Source organism: Drosophila montana, unplaced genomic scaffold, assembly GCF_035044405.1.
Source record: "Drosophila montana isolate Dmon_TW-CO22-7 unplaced genomic scaffold, ASM3504440v1 contig_3217_1, whole genome shotgun sequence".
In the NCBI taxonomy this organism is placed as follows: Eukaryota; Metazoa; Arthropoda; class Insecta; order Diptera; family Drosophilidae; genus Drosophila; species Drosophila montana.
The window spans coordinates 906,858-924,684 of NW_026998097.1; the positions used below are offsets into that span (position 1 = coordinate 906,858).

Below are 17,827 nucleotides of genomic sequence, written 5' to 3' on the forward strand. Positions count from 1 at the left end.
TCTAATGCCCGACAATTGTTGCCACTTCTTCTTCCTAGTTGGCTTTTGCTTTGTTTTAGTTTTGCGTTGTTTTTTCCCTTTTTTTTTGTTTTTGTTTTTTGGGGAGCGTCATCGTGAGTGCTGGTCTCTTCAGCTTGCAGCTTGCAGCTTCCAACTTGCAGCGCTCATCTCCCCCAGCAACGTCCATTATGCAGCATCATTTGCTGTGGCTGCTGCTGCTGCTGCTGTTGTTGTTGTTGTTGTTGTTGCTGGTCCATGGTGCCAGCTGCTGATACGGAATCCCAATGCCCAGAGAGAGAGAGTGAGAGAGGGAGGGAGAGAGTCCCTGCCCTTTGCATTGACCAGCACAAACACATAAATTGCATTTGTCGGTTTGTTGTCGTTTTCATAAATAAGATAAAGATAAACGACCAAGTTGCATATTATTTGTAATTGCATTTGTTGTTGTTGTTGTTGCTGTTGCAGTTGTTGCTGGTTAGACGGGACTATTGATAGCAGAAATGTTAGCAGCATTTGAATTTATTATTGGCCCAAGCGGTTTCTTGTTTATACCTAATGGAGAGCATTGAACGCTAAATCGCCAACAAATGCGTGGCAAATTTTTCAGCTGGCATTTAATGAGATTCCAGAGCGGAAAGGAACATGATTAAAGCCATGGAATTTTTGCCTATTACAGGTCTAAGGTTAGACTAGCCACAAAAAATGAGTTTAATGTTCAATAATTTTATAAATTATTAAAGTGAGTATACCTTTGATTTTACTCTCTTTTTGCTTATTATAAGTCGGAAAGGCAATTAAAGCACAATAGAGCCAAACTTTTTATTCAACATTTTCAAAATAGCTCACACACAATAAACAAAATTTTTTAGCCAGGAGTAGACACTACAAAAAAGAGTTTAATGTGAAATAATTTTATAAATTTTTTGAGCATAATACATTTATTTTAGTATATAGGATTGAATTAAAACCCTTTTGAGGCTATATTACAAAGGCAATTTAGTCTTTATAGAGTTAAATGTTATATAAATAAATTAAATAGAATTAACTAATTTTATTTATTCGTGAGCAGACACTTGATTGTTAGCTCTTTTTGCTCACAATAGGTCCTGGGTTTAATGTTATATAAAATATTGTATAAATTATTCAAAAACAATAAATGTATATGTAAACAGGACAAGGCATTGGATTGTAGACTAAGCTAAGGCTGGGAAGGCAAATAAAGCTGATTAAATGTAAATAGAGTTTATTGTTATATTAATAGTTGTATAAATCATTTAAAAACAATAAAACAATTTTGTATCATATTGGGATTAGGTTGCAAAAGCTATTGATATTTTACTCCTTTTGCTCATAATAAGGCTTAATTTGGCAAGGCAATTGAAGGTCAAAACCCGTATACACTTCTTTTTAAAATATTTTTGCTTCTAAGAATGCTGAGGCTAGAAAGGCAATTAAAAAATAGAGTGAAATGATATATTTATATCTTTATTTATTTTTTATACAAGATTAGGAACTTGCAACTCTTTTTGCTTATAAGATTAGAGAGGCAATTGAAGCTCAATAGACTTAAATATAAATAATTTTATTAAATTCTATTAAAAAATAAAACAGTTTCATCTTCTTGAATACTGAAGTAGGCACTTGATTGTTAACTCTTGATTTCGTAATAAGTCAAGTTTTCACTTTCGTTTTGACTTGATGGGGATTTCCTGTTTCTTGGCTTATGTCTTAAGTATGCCAGACGTCAGTATCAATTAGCTTATATGCCAGGCAATTTGACTGACTTTAAGATTCAGATTTATTTCTTATTTCAACTTTATTACCAATTTCGTTTATTAACTTGGCTCATTTGATGGCACCACAAAATAATGCAATGTGACAGAGTTGCGCGTAACTCTTGGATTTGTTATAATCTTGTCCCTATATATGCATGTATATGAACAAGACACAAAAACTACAATAATTTATTGTTGTGCCACATAGATGTTGTTGCTGTTGTTTCTGTTGTTGTCGGCTTATATAAATGTGAAATTAATTGCTTAATTTAGTGGAATGGATTGCGAGAGTTTCGCAAAAAAATAAATAAATAAAAACACCAGCCAAAAGCCACTTTTGCTTTTCACATGCAACTGGCAACGACTCAAGAGAGCTTGAGCTCACACAGTTGGCAGTCTGACAGTTTTATCACATTATTAATAAGAAATAGAGCTGCGGTTGCTTGTCCGCAAATAACAGCAGCAACAGCAACAAAAACTACAGACAACAATAAATACCAGGAACCATTCTACGGCAACAGCTCGGCGAGATCTGCGCGCATCTGTCAAGTTTTCCACGCCCTCGCCTGGTCCAAACTGTCAACGTGGCCATAATTCATAATAAGCGGGCAAAGAACGGCGCCGATTTCATTCTATGTTGTTGGTAGCCATGTTCCATAGACCAGAGCTAAAGTGCACAACAGTCGACAGCTAAAATCGACAGCTAACCGAATGCGCGTTACTCTATTAGCTACAATTCAATTAATTATAGTTGTAAATGATTTATAATTCAATTTAAACACAATTTTCATGGCTAATCAAAATTCCATCCACTTATCAACCCCACTTTCGTCTCCAAATTGATAGAAGCACGCATATACCCTTTGGCATATAGGGTATTTATACACAATGCTTTGTCTGTCATAGTATAAACACCAGATAGAGATACAAATTTGGTCGAGAGGGGTAAGCCGGCTGCCGGGCAACATTTAACAAAAGGCAATCGCAAATATTTTGCAGCATTCAACAAGCAAAAATAGGTTTTTGCCGGCAAAACTGTTGGTAGAAGAGTAAATTGAAGGGGGTGTGTGCGCGGACGGGGGAGCGGGGGCTGGGCAGGTTGGAGCTGGGGACTTAACTGCGCTGTTGTAGCTTTATTCTATACACAGGCTAGGTGTACGTAGGTACACACACACACGCACACACATTCACGTGTATCGCTGCCTTTTGTTATCAGACATTCATGGGGGCGCGGGCAGCAGCTGTGCGCAAGGAGGGGCGGGGGGGGCCAGTCAGTTGGAGCTATGAACAAATTGTTGACTCAGCGCCGTGCAAATTGTTCAATGCAATTTTTAGTTTAGTGAAACGTTCATTGCTCGCATAAAAGATTTATGGATGCAACAGTTAGGGTGGGGCCCCTATCGGAGAGGAATATTTGCTTAGCTAGACCAAAAAATTTGACTGCTCTGAAATGCAAACAGCGCAAACAGAAACAACAAATAACAATTTAACAGCGAAATGTTTCGAAAACAATTTACATGCGAAGTTTGAAATGAACTAGCTTAATATTGAAACTAAATGTTTAGCAATAATTTAGGGCAAATGAACATTCTTTAACATAAAACAGCATTTAATTTACGCTTCCTTTCATTCTTTTTATTTCCAGGTGAGTTTAATTCCCAAAAAATAATATGTATTACGCATACGTCATGTTTTGCCTCTTTTGCGAGCGGGTAAGTCTTTTGACCTCTTTGAGGGGGGGAGCACGCGCAGTGTATCATTAGCTCGTCTGTCTAATTACGCACATTTCATATATTAAATGCAATTTCATTCTCATCATTTCCGAGCCACGAGTTTCCGAGCTTCCCGCACTTCCCGTACTTCCCTGGCGCAAATGCTAACCTCGAAAACCTAATTGAAATTACGTAACGTTCATTGACTTTAGAAATTTCTTAGCCAACTATTTGCCAAGGCTTTTGTTGGTTATTTGCTGCCCCGTCTATCTTTCATATAATTTTTTTTCTTTGTTTTTTTTTTTTCACTTTTATTATTAGTTGCTTTTTGGGCCGTCCTCCCAGTTTTGCTGTTTGTTGCTTGTATTAAGCGGCTCTTATTTTGTTTTTTTTTTTTTTAATACTTGGGGGCTCTAATGTAATCGCATTAGTGCGCTTTATTACGCCATGGATGGGCACAACAAAATAGATTTCATTTAGACACGATCATGCCCCATAATAATAAGCAAACGATCTGACTAATGACGAGCCAAAAAGTCAAGTTACCAGCTACAAAGCATAAGCTGATAAGAGTCATGTACCCAGATCGTACAACTGAGCTGAGACCTGTATTGATGGCCAGCCAGTCCGATAGAAGAAGGAAGTGAAACCTGTACCAGAGAAATGATCGAAGGAGCTTACACCACGCCAAAGGCGATCTGTGAGAAAGATTTGCTTTCGTTTTGTAAATTGAACTGAGATCGAAAGATCTATGCGAAAAGTTGTATTTAAATGAATCAACAAAGATTACAATTCGTATTACACGCAAACCATTGAAAATGGGCAATAAGGAAATAAGGTTTTTGTGCAAATGTATGTAACAGACAGAAGAAAGCATCCCAACCCCATATTGATCAGCATCAATAGCCATGTCCTTATGTATGAATGCGTCGATCTGAGATCCGATAAATGCTAAAGACTGAAGTTTTGAACGTAAGTCCTCCTAGTGCCCGCGCGGTACGAGATTATTTCCGATAATCAATAACTGGATAATAAAATCTTGTTTTTAACAACTTTGGTTAAGGGGGAGAGTCATCAAACTTGACATTTTCTTCTAGAATAGTATATAAAAATCAATTATCATTCATATTTTCCACCACAGAGCTATAAATAAATCAATTGGAACTACCAACAAAAGACAAAAATTCCATACCACAATAAGATCTACTTCTGAAAATTTGATCAAGATTGGTTACGAAGCAAGGCAGAAATTAAAGAATAGGTGTGAATATATGGGTAAGCCACGTGGCTGCAATCGCATAGCGCAAGAATTTTTGTATACATGTGCACACAAATATAAATGCAATTGTATCCTATACCGTGCTTACCAATCAATCGGGTAGTACGAACTGCATTTGGTGTTGGTAGCAGAAGGTTCATAGTATCCACTAGTTGTGTTTTATATAGAATTGAGGACCATAATAACGAAATGAATTTTTTCCTATACAAATTTTGGGAGGTTATTCAAGCAACCCAACATACATAAAAGGAAAAAAACAAACTGTAGATTTATCATAAATAATAATAAATATGTCACCATACTTTAAAAGTTACGTATTAATTGAAAATCGTTTATAATATATCTCAAATGCCTTAAAGAACTTGCTGAGCTCATGAGCCTCAGGGACGACATAAAAATCTGCAAATAGCAAATGTTCTAATTGGTCTCTTATGCCTACGATTTGGCAGCAGTACGATAAATCCCGGCTTCGTTTATATCAGCCATAATTAAACTGTTGAGCTCGGCGCCAAATAAAAACAAAATCAAAAATAAATGAATAAAAAAAACATTCTCACTTGATGCTTTGATCAAGTGAAGTGGCGACGACGAGTTTTGAATAGGCGCACCGAATGGAACCACAAAAATCATCGAAATCATCGAAATCGAATTCAATAATAATCATAATAAATAAATAATAATAAAGTAAGAAAATGAAAAAAAAAAAAAGAAATCTCAATGAATGTTGAAGGTCAGAATGCTTAAGCCTTAATCAATATATTGAAAACTGTCGGCGGCAAGTCGCCAAAATTCGAATACGCATATGAATGCGAGTTCGAGTATGAGTTTGAGTATGAGTACCCGTTGCCGTACGACTAGTAAATTGAAATCGTATCGATTGGTTGGCGGCCGTTGCCAATGAATTCTCGAGTCGTCATCGCAATTAAATACCAATTGAAATTTACTCGCATTTTTTCATCAGCTCCTCGTTGTTGTTGTTGTTATTATTTTGGGCACATAAATTGATATTAATGGTTTCTTTTTCGTATTCGGTTTCTTAAATAATTTGAATGAATTGTGTGACAAATTTAGGCAGACTTTTGATTAATATTCATCTCCAATTGATTCGATAGTCAAATTCCATTGATTTCTGTGCTAATCTCTGTACCATAATTCTTATTTATAAACTCTGATCTATGCGACTGCGTGACTCTATTATTTCTCTAACTTTCGAGTGGCCGAGTCTCTCGTCTCTCCTCTCACACTCTCCCGTCTCCCTTTACCCATTCTCTCCTGCCGTATCCATTACGGGAGCGCGGTTCAATGATCGCATTTAATGATTTTTGTATGCGAAAATAAGTAGATTTGTAGTTTTTTGTAGTTATTGTATGAAGTAGTGTATAAGGCATGAAGTGAGCAAAATATATATACATATGTATATGGACTTCAGTATTTGTTCGTATTTATGTGTGGATCGTGTGCAAAAAGTTTTGTCTGGACCCGTGCGGAGCTTTCTTTTGTTATTTGTTCAAATCGTGTGGTACATTTGAATACTTTTTTCTATAGCTGTTGAGTTGGAGGAGTTGGCTCTTTGTTATTATTGTTATTGTTGTTGTTGCGGTCTATCCACTTGAGTTGTTCATGAGGCTGAACAGCTTTTGGCACAAGGTATTGCTCATTATGCAATATAATATGGGACTGAATGTAGCGTACGCCTGTGCCTTATAATATGTACACAATGCTCAAAAGTTAAATTTTAATTATAGGCCAAAATACATTTTTTTTAAGAATTTTTTGCTACTGCCTCTATTGGGCCAGAAACTCTACAAAAATTCCTTTTGCTACAATTATTTGTATTATTTTTTATTTCTATAAAAATTGAATACATAATTAGGAATAAGCAAGAATTTTTGCTGCCTTTATTGGGTTCAAAAGTCTCAAACAATTCCATTCACTGTAATTCTTTTTTATTAGTTAAAAAAAAATGGAGTAAATAATTAGGAATAAGAATTAAAACAAGAATTTTTGCTGTCGTTCTTGGACTCAAATCGCTTAATATATGAACTCACAATTTTTGATTGGCAAAAGATTTTTTAGATTACATTTTTAAGTTTCGTTCGATCAGCTTCTAAATTATTTAGAAAACTAACATACAAATTTAATTTAATTTTAAGCTTGAACAATTTGTGAAAAACGGTTTTTGAAACTTCATATTTATCATATGAACGGGTTCAAACTATTTTTTAAAGATCTGTGTTGAAATCCATTTGAGAGGTGTTTCGCACTTTTCGAAAAATCCGCCACCAAAGTTTCTGGTTCAAACTCATTTCCAATCATCTTTATGAACTTCAGTTGTTTCACATTTTTTGAAGATTTAAATCTATTTTTTTAAATGAATTGAATAATTAGAAATAGGAATTAAACCAATCATTTTTGCTGTCTTTATTGGGATGAAAACAGAAATTCCTGGCACTACACTTAATTTCACATTTTATTTAACTTCTTGCCGGTTTTATGTCTTTTATAAAAATATCAAATAACACTTACATTTAAAGATCTCATTTAATCTTAACACCTAACGCGTTAGACACATGCCCTTCGTCGGAACTGGAGCTCGTATCATAAATTTGTTGTATAAAAGACATCATCGAAACTGTAAAACGCTCTATAAACAAATAGCCCTGGGGCAAGCTTAATAGCAACAACTTCTGTTTAAGTGCCGTGGCCACCAGGTTTATTTAACGATGACGACAATTTTATCCAATTATTGGGCTGCGGCTGTAAAAATGAACACATAAAAAATGAAATCCCAAAGATTTTGCATTGGAAATCAATAATCAGCGGGCGATGGGCTGACTTGTTGGGCTGTTGGGTTGTCGGGTTGTCGGGTTGTCGGGTTGTTAGGCACATTGATAAAGAGCAGAGCGTGTAAACGAGGCATAAAAATTAGCCCAGGCATAGGGTATATATGCCCTTAACAGTCGGATCATAAACCGATCGGACATCAAGAATGTGCCATAACCCATAAAACGTATGCAGTTGGCTATTTGATAGCCGATGTACTACAATAAAACTTGATAGCAGAGCTTCGGGTTTTTAGTGCCCTTTTAATGAGACACAAAACGGGCAACAAAGTTGGAGCTGCTCGCTCGGCTCGAACTTGCCGAGTTGGAGCTGGGGCAGGGCTCGGTTGGCCACTTGACTTGACAACTCAACCGAATGCGTAGCCATAAAGCGTGAGAACATATTCATTTATACATATGTATATATTTATATATATATGTATATAAGTACATAGCATGGCGGGCGATCTTTATCGTGCATGTTGTAAATCTTCGTTCACAAAATCCAAGACTCGATGAATCTCGGCAGCAACAAGTTTGGCATGTAAATTTTCTTACCAAGCAACGCGGCAAACACAAATATTTTGTCAGTTTTGTCTGTTGGCCAAAAGTGATCTGCAAATTTCTCGCTCCTCGCACTTTGTTTATTTCTACTTCAAATAAATTAGCTTGCCCGCAAACTTTGACCCACTTAGATCGGGATTACGGGCCATACATACGTATGTATATACATATGTACATATATGCAAAGTCAGTACCTGATTGTAACAACTTATTCTTGGAGCTGGTCATCATCGGCTCGTAGGAGTGTGTGTGTTTTTTTTTGTTATTACCTTACCTGGGGTTTATTGAACTTGATTAGCCGCTACTTGCCATGTTTTTGTGTTGTGGGTGCAGAGATTTTAGATATAATTCTTTGCATATTTTATGTTATTTTCATTATTTTTTTTTTAATTGCCCAACTTGATAGCTGTTGTTATAATCGACGCCTAATATTGGCCTACTTTTGCGAATATCATTATGCCATCATAAGTTTCTCAGCAATTATAATTAAATATGCGCTGTCTATAGCTTAATAATTAATTATTCATTGACTCAGTTTGTAGATCATTTGTCAATCACATGCATTTATGCATTAATTAACTCCGTAGAATACATCGCCAAGTATTCAAGCTTAGTCTTATACCTGCATAAATTATTTACAAATTAAATACTTAGCACATAATTTATAATAGTTAAGCTGACAATACAAGTTGAAGATCTAATTGTTTTTGAAAAGTGATCTAATCCAAATATACGGAAATAAAAATGATTTCTAAAAAAATACATTTTAGCGGGGAATTTGAATGACAAAAATTAACGATCCATAAGCCTTCAAGCCCCCCCCCCCCCCCCCTCCTCCTCTTTCCCTCCCTCGCTCCCTTAAGCCAAGCACAGCTAAACGACAGTTAATTTATCCAACAACAAAAAAAAGATCTGCTAAGCCGGCCAAGTTCAGTGTCAAAGCGTTGCAGCTTGTATGAAGCTGCTGGCGTTCGAACACACAACATGTTCGATCATGCCACGCTCTTCGGCGCTCTCTTAAGAGCCAAGAGCAGATTCTTGGCCGCACACACGCACGCACATTGCTTAATGCCGTCCAAGTCCAACTACGGACAATGTTGGAAACAAGTTCTTGTTGTTGTTGTTGTTTTTGCTGTTGCTGTCTTAGTTTTTTTTTCTGCATTACCAACGTTTTTGTTGCTGTTGTTTTAAGCGACTTTTGTTTACCTTGTGCCTCGTTAAAGATCAGCATCGACTTTGACTTTTCGCAAAGTTCTCTTCAGCTCTCTAACAGAGAGATGAAGAGAGAGAGAGAACGAGCGAGAGCGCGGCAGCCGCCTGGCCAAACAAGTTGCAGTCGCTGGTTCTGGACCCGACTCCTACACGGCCCAGTGGCTTTTTTCTGTGTTTTTTTTTTCTTTCTGTTTTTTGCAATGCCAACCAATGCGACCAGCAGGAAGTTCAATTTTCAGTTCAGTTGAATTTTGCACGTCATCTCAAGCGGTCCTAAATCGTTGCTCGAATTCAGACTTGAGTCGTCTCGCTCGTGTCTCACTTTTGCAAGTACTTCCAGAATTTTTTCTAAGTCGATCGCGTCGTGGAACTCAAATGGCGCAAATGTTTTGCGCGCAGTGTGCGGCATAGGCGTAGTGCATATATCCAAAACTCTTGGTATATTACAATGAACTGTTTCTAGTGTGCACGAAAAAAAAAGGAGAAGAAAACAAGTGAATTCATTTAAATCGAGCAACCCAAGGCCACATAAATATTTCAAGAAAAACACATCATGTATCGCTTGCAAAGACGCGCCGCTCTAATAGCCAAACAAGGTAAAAAAAAAAAAAAAAAAAAAATTACATAAAAAACAAAAGAAATTCCCCAAACTGCGCTTAACTCCAAACGCAACTAATGGCCGAAACCCAACTGACAAACCCCACACAGCGATAAGCAATACAAATTGTTGTAACTGCTCCACCGCAAGCAATTAATACATTCCATCCAATTACAAATATTGTCGCAATTTGCACACGTCGAAAACCGAAACCGAAACCAAAACCGAAGCCAAATTGACTCATTGCATTGAGAATTCGCTGTCATTACTCATACGCAGCGTTAGACACTCAAATAATGTATATCATATTTGAATTTCTGCGGTTGGCGTCAAGTGTGTTTATTTTATAAATGCTCTTGCGGTTTTGGCCCATTTGCTGAGCTGTGAACTGGCCATAGGTGTGGTCAGTTATATGGTGCGGATGACTGATCTAGGGGCCGGTGACAAATGAGGTAACTGCAAGTGCTCGGAAAAACCAGCTGGCTTAAAATCATTTAAACAATGCCATTTTAGCTCATGCTGCAAATGTTTCAAGCTTGCTTTTAAATATAAAAATCAATAATCATAGCACAAATCTTCCACAAACTATATTTCAGGGCTAGTTTTTCAGCAATTCCTTCCTCTACCTCTATGCACAATTAGGCTCTAATAGAAGTCTTCAGCAGATCTTTGAAGCTTGCTCTTGAAGTTAAATATCGATAAATTTAGCACAAATCTTCCACAAGCCCTATCTCAGTTCTGGTTACATTTTTAGCCCAGTCTTAAAGCAATTCCTTTCTCTTCCTGCATGCACAATTGGGCCCTAATAGAAACCTTCAACAAAAGGCATTAGCTAGCAAATATTTTCCACATCTTCCTTTACTTTCTTTACCACAAAAAACCATCAAGAGAAGAGGAGAAAAAAAAATGAAAACCATGCAATTGGGTCATCAAATAAACACAGACCCCAAACACGAAATGGCAATCATTTTACTTTTGATTATAAACAAAAAGAAGTCAACAGCAAACAACCAAAAACTGTGCTGCAAAAATTATTTACAAGCACTAATCGCCGGATAAAAGACGACCCAGAAACTGGGAACACTGTGACTGTTACTGGGGTACAGCATCTGCTGGCAAGCGCCAAGACAATTTCGGCCCCGGGCATCATCTTTCTATTTCATTTGCCAAGGGACGGCGCAGGACAGAACTTGGGCAGCATTCAAGTGAAAGAAACCTTCGGCTTGGCTCTTGGAATTGCAGCTTGGGTTTTAGTTTTTGGAAGCGTGTCAATTCAAGATTCGTGCTGGCCGGCATATAATTTCATTTTGTCAGGAGACTACTCAGTCAGTCAGTCAGTCAGTCAAAGCAAGAGCGAGGCAATTGTTGTTTTGCATGCCAAATGCTGGGCCACAATTTGTCCTCAGCGGCAGCTGGCTAAGTTTGGCTAAAACCAAAACCAAACTCAAAACCAAAACTAAAACCAAACCAAGTTCAAAGTCGTGCCAAAGTAAAATCTTTCGTTATTAGCTAAAGAACTGCGCTGCTCAGCTCTGCACATGGCCAAAGAAGGTCATGGACGGATTTTAGGTTTACTTTTCAGTCTTTTTGCCGGCCTGCTCTCTTGTCTAGCCTGTTCCCCGGTCTGTGCCCCTGCCACCCCAACCTGTCTGCCAGTTGCCGCCATACGTCTGTACTTGGCCAATTGGCAAAAAGATTTATTATTGAAATGCATAAAAATATGGTCATGGCATCCACTGCGATGGCATTTGCTTATAGATTGGCGGCATATATATACATACATATATATGTTATAGATTAGCTGACCGTACTTTCTAAACAGCCATGAAAATTGCCGCTAGTTCAATATTTCATAGCTGTTAACAAGCTTTTCAACAAAGCCTAACTATTATTATTATTCTTAAATTATTTCTATTCAAAATTTATATCAGTTTTTCTTCGTATTAAATTACGTGTTTTTTTATAAGCTAAGCTAAATTTAATCCATAATTTACATTCAAAGTTAAGTGTCAATATTATTGTAACCTTATCGAATGCTCATTTTTGTAATCCCATTAAATTTATGGAAAAAATTCGGAATGCAACATTAAAATCACATGAAAGGTTTTAAATATGGTTTAAAATATATTTAATTCTGTGCTGCACAATATATTTATTTATTTAACAACAATTGAATGTCAATAAATTATTATTATTATCAGCTGACTGTATGTGAAATTAATTGAAATAATTATTGAAAGAAAAACAAACCAATTGTAGCAGAGCATTAAAAATCGCATGAATGCTTTCAAATATTAATTTAAATGACATTTTATACTAAGCTTAATTAAATCCGCATTTAATTTTGTGGACTCTTTAGCCAAATATCAATCAATATCAAAGTAATGCATTTATTTTCTTCATTTTAATTAATTCAATTATTAATTTAATACAATTAGGCATGCCCAAACTTAGAGTTCGTAAAATTCTAATGCATTGAAGGTAATTAAAAACAGTTAAGACAACAACAAATTATTCAATTAAAAGTAAGATAGCAAAAAAGTTAAACTATTAAAACACAGCTTGAAATTCATATAAAAGCTTTCAAATGTTTCTTTAAAGCTTAGCTTAATTCAATATGTATTTTATTCTTGCATTCTTTAGCCGGATATCAATGAATATCAACTGATAACATTATTATATGTATGATTTACCAAAAGAAAATCATTATTAACTAAAATTTAACCAATAATGCAATTTAAAGCTTAAAGCTCAACCAATTTTCTTCTATTTAAGCATGCTTAAATCTAAGAAATGTACAAATTATCCTTCATTTAAGAATACTTTAATACTCAACCTACTTAAGAACACTCAACCAATTTTTTTCGAGTAAAGCATGCTTAAAGCTCAGATCTCTACAATATTTCTTCCATTTGCTTAAAGCCTCAAGGCTCAACGAATTGCCTTTCATTAAAGCTCAACCAATTGTCTTCCATCAAAACATGCTCATAGCTCAAAGCTCAGCCAATTGTCTTTCAATTTAAGAATGCTTAAAGCTCAAAGCTTAATCAAATGTCTTACATTCAATCATGCTTTAAGCACAAAGCTTTACCCATTGCCTTCCATTTAAGCACGCTTGAAACTCAAAGCTCATCCAATTGTCTTTCAATTAAACAGTTTTTGATTTCTTAATAATTTATGCATTCTTTTAATTTAAGAATCATACTTTTAAATGTTAGTTAGTTGAACCTAAAGTTTTTCTCGTGTTGCATACTGAATTTTTTAAAGAATTTTTTAACTGTCTTTTGACCCAGTGGCAGCTACTACTGAAACTGTTCATTGACGCTGTGGCCATATATATTTAATAGCCCCTTTTATTGGTCGTGGGCATGCCCAGTAGCTGCCCCAGTGCATGCTCCTTGTTGTTATTGTTATTGTTGTTGTTGCTGTTGGGGCTGAGGCCACGTCTAACTGTTAAGCTACAAACTTGTACGCGCCGAAGCTGCGAGTCTTATTTAATACATTTCCTTAAGACGACTGGCGACGGCCATTTGACTGGACACGGCGTCGACGTCAGCTAAATTATATCCACGGCTTTGTTGTTGTTATTGCTGCTGCTGCTGCTGCTGCCGCTGTGGTTGTCGCTCTTTTATGGCCAAGTTGCACGCATCAGTCAGACGGCAACCAAGTCTGGGCTGGCACCCTCATCGGGTGGCAGCAACTAACCAACCGGGCAGCTATTTTTATGACCTCTGCCAACACCAGAGACGCTCCAAACTTATCTAACGCAACTAACTAACTAAGTATCGAGCAATTCTAATCTAATCACATGAGACGAAACGAGACGAGGCAGACACTGTGCTGCGTCAGCGGGAGGGTGAGGGAAGGGGGTGGGGGTAGACAGACGATTGCCATTGCATTTACCGTAATGTTTGGCTCTCTAACGATGAACGCGCAACGGTTGTTTTCCCTTTCTGGTCATCCTCAAAGACGAGATGGTCGTGTGTGCATCCCAAAATAGCCAGCAGAAGAGCAACAGAAACGGGCGAACCACTCGGCGCATGCGTGACTGCCCCACGCCCCACGCCTCACAGTTCCAGTCCCGGTCCCAGCCCCGGTCCCAATCCCGGTCCGAGTCCGAGTCCCACTGCCAGTTCTCTACTCGAAAGTCTTCCTGTTTCTTGTTCATCTGCATTTTGCCAGATCCTCTGTCTCTGTTTATGCAATTGCCGTCCCCGTCTGTCGTCGTGTTGTCTTCAGCGCCTTCGCTCAGCTCGCGTCGTCTTCAGCGTGTGCAGTTAATCAATTATAACGACTCTTGATTTCCTTCCTGATCTAGATTAAGATTTTTATGTGGGTTCGAGTTCGAGTTCGTTGCGTGTCTCTTACCCAGAAGGCTATTGTGAATGACGACGACTGGCTTTTACAGTTGCTCTGCTAGACTGAGCGCTCTGTAACATGTCTTCGGTGCGATTAAGTCATTGGCTTTGGGTTCTTTTGATTCGGTGATTCGTTCCTGACGTTCTTAAGACACCGCAAGTGCGTGTTTTGATGATGGCTTTATCACACTTTTTATAGAGACATTGCAGCTGATTTGCGGGCTTAATTGACTTTTATGTTAGCGGCGAGTCTATATAGATATATAGTTATGGCCAGCACAAGGAAATGAGAGGCTTTTATTATTATTATAGCTGCATGACTTATTCAAACAAATATCTAACTGACAGATCTTAAGTCAATGACCCATTAAAGTCATGAAAACGGCACTTTTAAATAAAAAATATTTGCGGCATTTTGAGAGCTTGCAAATACCTCATACCTCTTTTTTATATATATATTGAATTATATGCATACATCTTTTTATTCTGACTAAGAATTTATGGCATAAAGTTGATTGAAACATTTCGAGGCTCGTCTGATCAATTTTGAACTCATTTTCAAACGTCTCCATAGTATATGATTTGAATATCCCGAAAATCTTCTTTACTTAGTGTAGAAACATGTTTCAAGTAGTTGGCGCAATAATTAATGCAAAATAAAAACAAAAATATTTTTAAACATCGCCCCACTCTGCGATTCTCATGAATTCAGGTAAGGGAAGATTGAATAATTTAAAAAAAAAGCAATCAAATGATTATTATTATTTAAACAATAAATAGCTTAATGAAATTGAATAATCAAGGAATTGTCAATTACTTAATATTTCTAGCGAATGCAAAAAAATAAAAAGCTTTGAATGCAGCTAGATACATTTATAAAATATTATCTATAGCTAATATCCAACGCTTAAAAATCAATTAGTAACTAAGAGAATTGGTAGACTACTTTTAGCTTTCCTTTAGCTATTTATTATCTACCTTTTGTTTGATTTGTATACAATCGTTTTAGCCAATTGCTCTGCACTTTGGCAATCTTCTGATCCTATCTCGAACAAATACATTCACTAATATCTTAGAGTAATCAGCGCTTTGTTCAGTTCTTTGGGTGCAGCTCCTTTTAGCAACTCCTTTCCACAATAGCCCACTTTGTTTTGTGGCCTTTCCCTTTGGCATCATTATGCCCATTTAATTATACCTTTTTGCAGACACAACATTTTCCAAATAAATCACTCAATCAAAAATGCTAGAGACTGCATTTTGCTACACATGACAGGATAGTTTCCCACCAATCGCTCACAGCAACAGCCGCAGCAGCAGCAGCAGCAGCAGCAGTAACTACAACAACTGCCAGCAGCAGCAGCAGCAGAGCCCAACACATAAATACATCAGATGTCAAAAAATGAACTTGACTTGCGGACCAGAGCACAGCATGATAGTAGCCTAGAAGACTAGTTGTGAGTAGGGCATGGTTGAGGGGGGATAGGTGGTTGGGGGCAGGTTTTGAGTGTCTTGGAGGCTGGCCACATTAAATAGCAAATAATAAATTAATATGCCGTAAGTTAATAATTACAAGTTGAAGATGTAACAGATTGTGCCGAGATTGTGGCTACTGTGCGAACAACTCTTTTGCTATCTTCTACATCTGTAGCTCTGCGTCCCTCTCTCTCTCTCTCGATCGCTCTAACTGTCTTTCTCCCTCTCGATCTCACTCTATTACTGCTGCTTTGGCGCCCCGCGTAGAGCCCAAGGAAACTCATTAAAAGGCAAACACTGGCCCATGTTCTATGTATAGGGCCTGTTGCCTAACTCATCATGGAAGTACTTTGATTGGTTGCACATAATAAGCGGCAAGCTGAGCTGTGTGCACACACCATGCCCCAAAAGTGATCGTTAGATATTTTAAATTGAAATATAGCTAAACAAAAATAATATCTGCTTGATAATCTGCGATTCTTTTTGGTAATTGCATAGGTAATTTACAAGAAATTGTTAAAACGTGATTAACAGACATTCCAGGGAAATAAAATTGATTCGCATTATGTTCTAGTTAGCGCTGGCATGCTCTCAATTCAGTCTGTTCTCAATAAACCGGAACGAAATGTTGCTGTTGCGCCTCAATTTTGCAGTTTGTGCGTTGCAAATTAATTGAGCAAAAGTTCACAAAAGTTTACATAACTGCAATAGAAACCGTTATGGCAACAACAACAACAACTTGTTAGACCAGTGAAAAGCAGCTGCTGCACTCAGCACTTTTCATCATTTTTATGGACGCCGCACAGCAGCTTCTTGGCAACATGTTGACAAGAGGCGCGTTGCGCCCTCAAAGCCAAACACACACACACACACACACGCGCACACGCACACACACAAAAGTCGCCACAAACAACGCCAAAACTTGACCAGTCGCCGTGGCAGCCTCAGACGCAGCAGCTTCAGCTCTTCAGGCACCAACTTCTATTTTCAAATTGCAAAAAAAAAAAAAAAAGAAATAACTTTTATTTGCCAAATGCGTCAAGCATTCCAATTCCTATTCCTGCATAGCTGCTGCCGCTGCTGCTGCTGCTGTTGGGGTGCAGCAACAACAACAACAACGGCAAACGACAAACCTTGCTGCCATTTGTCAACATTTGGCTGGTATCAAATGTCTGTGGGGGACCGGCTAGTAACCATGACAAATTTGTTGTAATCAGAAAGCACTAACGACAACAACAGCAACAACAAGAAAATAATACAATCATATTCACAGACGTTGCTGTGAGGGCCCGACAACAATGTTAAGCTGTATAAAAGTAAAATGGATTGCAAACATTCGCAAAATTTGTAAAAAAAAAAAAAAAAAAAAAATAAAATCTGTTTGTAACTTTGTTACCCAAACGAACATTTGTTTGCGGTCATTTCAGAAAATGTTGCGAATTTAAATTAATGAGAAAATACAAATAGCTGCTATAAAAAAGAAATGCAGGCAAATAGTTAACAAGAATAGTTGCAAATATATTTAAAGATTAACTTTTATTATTTATTTGAAATTTCTTAAAACAAAATCAAAGGAAATCAAAGATATTGATTGGACCTATAAAATTTTTAAAATAAATTTCAAGAGCCCTTTAAAAATAATATAACAAATAATTAAACAAGATTAAATGAATAGACATGGATACACTTTCCAGTGCGAATAATTTATTTCTCGTTTTCTCAACTCGAAAATATATAATGAAAAAAGGATTATGCCATTAACAACTTTTTAAAAATTATATATTTTGTGTAACCCATAGAAGGAGACATCTCCATAAAAGTATAAATATTCTCGATCAGCAACAACACGACAACTATATCATATAGTTGCCATAGGAAAGATCGTTTCGAAAAGTAGGTTCTTATATGACACAATATTCTGCAATATTCGACAAGCTGTAGATATCCTTAAATTCCCGTTTTTAATTAATTGAACAATTTTACCTTGATTGATTATCTTTTTTTTTATTGTGAGTAGACATAGAATAAATTTGC

At 36.9% G+C, this 17,827-nt stretch overlaps 1 protein-coding gene across 3 annotated transcripts in view; it reads left to right on the plus strand.

Annotated features, from left to right (window-relative positions):
• Positions 1-17,827, plus strand: part of bbg (big bang) — a 118,758-nt gene that overhangs the window by 39,458 nt on the left and 61,473 nt on the right. Inside the window, exon 1 of one of the 3 annotated variants that reach the window (XM_064689316.1) lies at positions 9,835-9,960. The exons of the other annotated variants lie outside the window; for them this stretch is intronic. Within the exon in view, the coding sequence (XP_064545386.1) occupies positions 9,918-9,960 (43 nt within the window). The 5' untranslated portion in view covers positions 9,835-9,917. Of the gene's footprint in view, positions 1-9,834; positions 9,961-17,827 lie in introns of those variants that run through there. 3 annotated transcript variants of the gene reach the window in all.